Raw genomic sequence first — 6000 nt, forward strand, 5'->3', positions numbered from 1 at the left:
TTATATTTTAATAAACAATATTTTCTTATGTAGATGGCACAGGCAATAACAAAGGTATCACTGCAGGATTGTTTAGAGTGAGGCTAGCTATTGCTTTACAGATGACCAAATCAAACTAAGGAGGAATAAACTCTCTCCGGGGGTTAGAAAAAATATTGCCCTAACATAAAGCTGCTTTTCTTTATTTAAACTGAAGCTTCCGTTTGCCCTAATTTTCTTTTGCAAGTAAAAGTGATTAATATAAAATACCCCACCTGAGTTCTTTACAGAAAGCATAAAATGGAAGTTAAAAAAAAAAAACTTTAAATGTGACGTGCAGCAGAAAGCAAATATCCTCTAGTGTTGATGAGGTCAACAAAATATTGATCTATTTTGAGATGATGGTCTCTCCAGCATTTAGATACTTTCTTTGGTGTGTTAACCTACTGAGAGATGTAGCTGTTAGAGATAAGAAATTGAAACAATTACCTATATGCCCTTGCCCTAGTAGCCATGGAGACACTAATCCATTCTCAGTCTAATCAGTTACTATCATAGTTTTCTAGCGACCTGTTGTGCAAACAACATATATATATAGTTATTGGGCTCAGACAGTACAATATGTACTTAATGTCAGGTCACAATAGCAAAAATAAACACATTAAATTAGGAGGAGCCATTAAGAGGCACTGATGCTTGGAAAGGAATTGCAATCATACATCCTGATACATTCTTAAGGGTAGCCTGAGTCAATCTGCTGCCTGAGACACGATTGCCCTGTTGCTCCTCACCATAACCCTTTAACCTTCCCTGATTGAACTAACCGGGATCCACAAGTTAGACGATTTTTATCAAATCATCTTGGGTGCCGCAGACCTAAAAACGAAATCGTAAATGGCTATCTTCTATAGAAGCAAAATTTGTGGTTCGGTGGATAACCCTGTGTTTGAGACCCATTCTCTTAAATTGATCAACTCTTGGCCTAAAATCTAGTTATGGATCATGGAAAATACAGTTGGTCTTTTGAATTGGTAGTTAAATAAGGATGGTGAAATGACTTCTTTTAAAGGTTATGAATAATTGGACAAGTAGTATAGTGGGTATACAAGCAGTAGAGTATAGTGGGTATACAAGCAGTACAGTGGGATCCACTAATGTAAACACTTCCTATAGTTATATTTACACATATTTAAACAGATGAACAACACAAAACGAGTTGTACCTCTGAATATAGTATATTAAAACATAGCAGCATCATCATGCCAAGGCACATAGGCAAAGGACATGCGTGTCTTGTTTTCAGTTTGGATAGGGCTATCATCACTTCTTGTATTGGTTATTGGTTATTTTGTGTGTTTTCTTGTGTGTTTAATGTATCCATCTCTTTATTGTGAATGCTGCAGAATATGTTGGCATTCTGTAAATCTGTTTTAATAATAAGCCGGTTTTTAATCAAAGTCTATCAGCAAGTCTATGAGCAAGGACCAAGTTGGTCTAAAACTCGTTTCAGCTATAATTGGAGGTCCAGCTCACAAATTAATAGGTATAATAATTATCTAGCCTAATGGAGTCACATGTTAAGCCAGCTGAGACAATTGTCTAGAAAATGTTTTCCCCACCTATATATCAAAGATATGAATCCTCACTGTCATTAAGGACCCTGGCAGAGGAGGAGATTTGTCATCCAGTAAAAATCAGTGCTTACGCAGGAGACAAATCTCAGAAATATTACTTGTGGTGATCTGGCTTAATCACAGGAAAGGCAATTTCCCAAAATCAACCCAGATTGTCACAAGTAATGTGTTTTATTGTGATAAAGATGGTGTGCAATGGGAAGGCAATTCTGTGACATGTCATGTGCCCTTAAGAAAATTGTCTACATGGCTCATTTTCAACTTGGATAAAAGAAAGTGATGGAGCTCTAAGGTTCCAGCACTGCATGCATAATGGGTGGGGGACTTGCGCCTAATTATTTTGCACTTTGCTCCAAAGTTCTATATGAATTATCTATTTCAAGAGTTATTTTTCCATTTTTTCCCAACCCAACCAGAAATTATAACACTTATAAGAATTAGTATTAAGTATTAGCAAAATCTAAGCTTAAATGAATAAGCCCGTCCACCTGTCCCTTTCTGAACATATACAGGTTTATTTAGCAATTCAACTTTAAGTAAAAAGCACACAAATGGATGTAATTTTACATACACTTAAATGTCACATACAAAGATACTTGCTCTTTAAAATGAATGCACCAATGCACAGTTTCAACCAGCTTTTGATGAACTGAGCATAATTTCATGCAAAGGACATGTGCTTTGAGGATTACTTTAGCATGTTGTGCTTACGCATGCAACTGTCTTGCATCTAGTAAATCGCTTTCTAATGCAATGTTTTGACATGAAGTGAAGTCCAAAGTGACACAATTTGCCTAATACAGACTTGTGTTGTAATGTGCACACAAATTACCAAAGCAGATGTTAATTTGCACGTGTTATTATCCTGGAATTGTGGGAAGAATATGCTGCATTTGTAGTTTGCCTGTGCTTTTGTACATGAGCCTTGTAGAAAAATTGTGAGCTGAGCAACTTAACATTCATAGGTACCATTAAGGAACACATTAACACATGATGACCAATAAATCATAAATATATCTATAAAACAAGAAAATGCACTCTAATCATTCCCTGGCTTGCATTTAGTAAGATAAAAATGAAAGCAAAAAAAAAATATGTGGGAGAATTTAAACATGAATAATAAAATATACCAAACAGATTTCTCCAGATTATATAGCTTGAGCTGAGTTTTCAGACTAATGTAAATACACAGTGTATTCTTCAAACTGTTAGATTTGCTTCTTTAAGGCCAAATGCTTGTCAATTGCTGGAGCGGCAGATTTAGAAAGCATTGCCGCGCCTTGTGTTGGATACATCAGTACACTTTGCTGTTTCAATAAATTCTCCTTCCAACAAGGTTCTCTGTGCACCCATGCGTATTCTCAATTTTGACAGTACTTTCTGTTTCCTTATCTTTTACTTTTAGATTATTTGAACATTGCTCACTATTTCATGAAGGACTGCTCTCTCGTTTAATACCATAAATCATACTTTTTCCTACAATAAAATGTGTAGGTGGAGAGTTTGGAGTACCCCATCCAGGTTAGGAAATTACTAAGAAAACTGAGAGTTTTCTAGGGGTGTCAGGCTTAACATAGTTAGCAGAGCAGCTAGTAACTCCATTGAGTAGATGTGTATGCAGATTTCCCCAGGAGCTCCTCTGACTTGGATGGGTTCTGTTATAAAGCTAGCCTTGGTTACTACTACTCTGCCCTTGAGGCAGAGCCACTGGTTTGGCTAGAAGAGCAGTTCTTTGTTTTTCTGTGCTGTGTAGTGATATCTGCTCTCCCACCGGTAACACCCTTTACAAGTCTATACAAACTATGTGATTCCTTGTGTCAAATCAACTTTCTTTTACCTCAAGTGGTCTCCAGTTCCTGAAATTCCATGACATGCTAATTCCATAGATGTCATCTAGAGAACTAAATGGCTATAGAGTTTATCAATGATCATACAAGCAGTAACCATAGTTACCACTGGAAAAAATCTTCAGAAACTTTTTTTCTGATGGAAAAAAATTGCCTGAAACCTTTATCCACATGAAATTGGTATGGCTTTAGTATTCCATGCTTCTGCCAAACTAGGCTGAATACTGTGCCCATTGAAAATTTGTCAATTTGTTAACGCAGACAAAAAAAACTGTTGTTGAATAGGGAAAAAAAGGTTGAGCTTCATGAAATCCTTAAGGATAGCCCAGTTAGATCTTTATTATATCGGCACCTTAGCCTTATCAAAGCACCATGTTTATGTATTTAATTTAAACCAGTATAAAGCATGTTGTCCAATTTCTGTATGTAACACCTTTCTTGGAAATATACAGCATGCAGCCATACAATCTCCATTGTTTCCAATCATGGGAAAATATCCTATTACAGTATCCTGCAGCTGAGAGTTCATTTCCTAAACTTGTTAAAGTTAATGGCTGATTGGTTAGCAAGGGCTTCTTAGGGTGTATGTATTTTTCTACTAGAGTAGACAATGGAGAAATCTTATACAATGATACAAAAAAATGCTAAAAATGTCATTGTATGGGGCACTGCGTGTTATATGGAGTGCTGGAGCCTTGCACTTAATGCCTGCAGTATGGCACAACTGGTGTTGAGCTTAATGATCTTAGGATACTATGAGTGGCTGCAAATTTCTATTTGTAGACTAGGTTAGGCCAGGTCAAACAGTTGTAATGCTCTGATGTTTTCATTTATTAATCCTACCTCTTCCAATTTTTTCTTTTTTTTTACAGGTACACAGTCCTGTATAATGGACACCACCAGGAGCATGACACTCTTCCCATCCACATTGACCCCGAGTCACAGGAATCCTGCTTCTAGTCAACAGCTGGAATTAAAACTGAATACCACAAGAATACCCACCTGGGAAATTGCTAGACGATATCTGTCAGATCAGATCTGAAAATACTCTATCCATCTGCATGAAAAGATTTGGAGTGTACCATGTGTGATTCCCAGCTGTATCTCCAGCTCTTTCTCCCAGAAGATTCTAATGATTCAGACCCGTTTTGTTACCATGCCTGAACTTCAGAATGCACACTCTGGCAAACTTCAGTTTTCAAAAAAAAATGGTATATTAAGTACGCAAGACAAGGTGGCATTGCAAAGTTACATAAATGAATGCAGGAAGAACAACAAAAGACAGGTTCAAAATGTAAAACATTATCTCTACAGCAGGTGATTTTAGGAGTGCAATGATCTACAGTAGCAACATACAAGTCTGTTCAGACTTCACATATATCTTCCCAGTGCCTAAAACTGATGGGAGATCATGAGACTAGATTGGCAGCTGGTCCTTCAGAGACCAGCATGAACTGTATGTAACTGTGGGTCCACAACAGATTGTATATTTTTCATGTATTATAGAATATATCTGCATGTACTTAAGACTGACTGTGTCTTTTTTTTAAGCCTACTATTCTGGCTGATTGAAGAGCATTTCTCCATCTGTCAACATTTTAATAATTTTCTTTTTCAGTGGTAAATTTATATGCAGGTTCTTCCAGTAGAGTCTGTGTTATTTTGTATCATCAAGGAACTACATCCTTCCGCAATGAATTTAGGTCAATTCAACTTCCAAAAATGTTGCTGCTAGCGCTACTGTAATATGAAAAAACTCCTTGTAAACTCAATCATCCCAGTAAGGAAGAGATTGTTTTCCTTAGTCTTCATCATGATGACTGCCAGCTTGTCTTATTTTCAAATACAAGATTATGAATTAAATAAAGGCTTTGTCTTTATTAAACTGTCATGTATAAGAAGCTGCATATTATTTATGAGAATTTTGGCAGGCTATGGCACATGGAGTTATTTTGAACATTTGATTGCAAAATAAAAATACCCCAACCATCATGTGCAGGGTCAGACTGAGGGGCCCACTGGCTGCTGTCCCACCATCCCCTCCAACCTCCCCCCTGCTCGCGCACACAAACCCTTTCCTTGCTGCAACCGAGGCAAGAGATGGAGGTCGAGGGGCAGTGATGAGATTTGGGCAGGGAGTGGGTCTGGTTCAACCCTAATCATGTGGAAGTCTCAAGAAAGGCTGCCCCCTTTATTAGATGTTGGGGCAGAAAACTATAAACAATAACTCTATCTTTGCTTTATATTATTCATCATTACAAATTATTTTGGCACAAAAAATGTTATTTTCATGTTAGCGTGGGAGTCACATGGCCACATAAAATATGGACCTCGGTGTCTCTGGCCAGTATCTTCTTGGTATCCAGTGCTAGAAGGTGAAGTTGCTGAGAGGCATGTTATTAATGGAAGTTCAGAGAACCAAACGTTCTGCTTTGTGTGATAAGATTCTGAAGTCAATGGGGGGAATTCACAAAAGTGGAGATAACCTATTTTTGGAGTAAAAGTGGTGGTAAACTGGTGTAAAATACGTTCTCCATATT

At 37.3% G+C, this 6000-nt stretch overlaps 1 protein-coding gene across 2 annotated transcripts in view; it reads left to right on the plus strand.

Annotated features, from left to right (window-relative positions):
• Positions 1–5146, plus strand: part of htr4.L (5-hydroxytryptamine (serotonin) receptor 4, G protein-coupled L homeolog) — a 233178-nt gene extending 228032 nt beyond the window's left edge. The window contains exon 8 of one of the 2 annotated variants that reach the window (XM_041586219.1): positions 4333–4416. Coding sequence is in view for 1 of the 2 variants with exons in the window: in XM_041586218.1 (XP_041442152.1) it covers positions 4333–4420 (88 nt within the window). In the remaining variant the exon portion in view is untranslated. Of the gene's footprint in view, positions 1–4332 lie in introns of both variants that reach the window. The other variant, XM_041586218.1, reaches the window with a different exon arrangement.
• Positions 5147–6000: the final 854 nt, after the last annotated feature.

Source organism: Xenopus laevis, chromosome 3L, assembly GCF_017654675.1.
Source record: "Xenopus laevis strain J_2021 chromosome 3L, Xenopus_laevis_v10.1, whole genome shotgun sequence".
Taxonomy (NCBI): Eukaryota; Metazoa; Chordata; class Amphibia; order Anura; family Pipidae; genus Xenopus; species Xenopus laevis.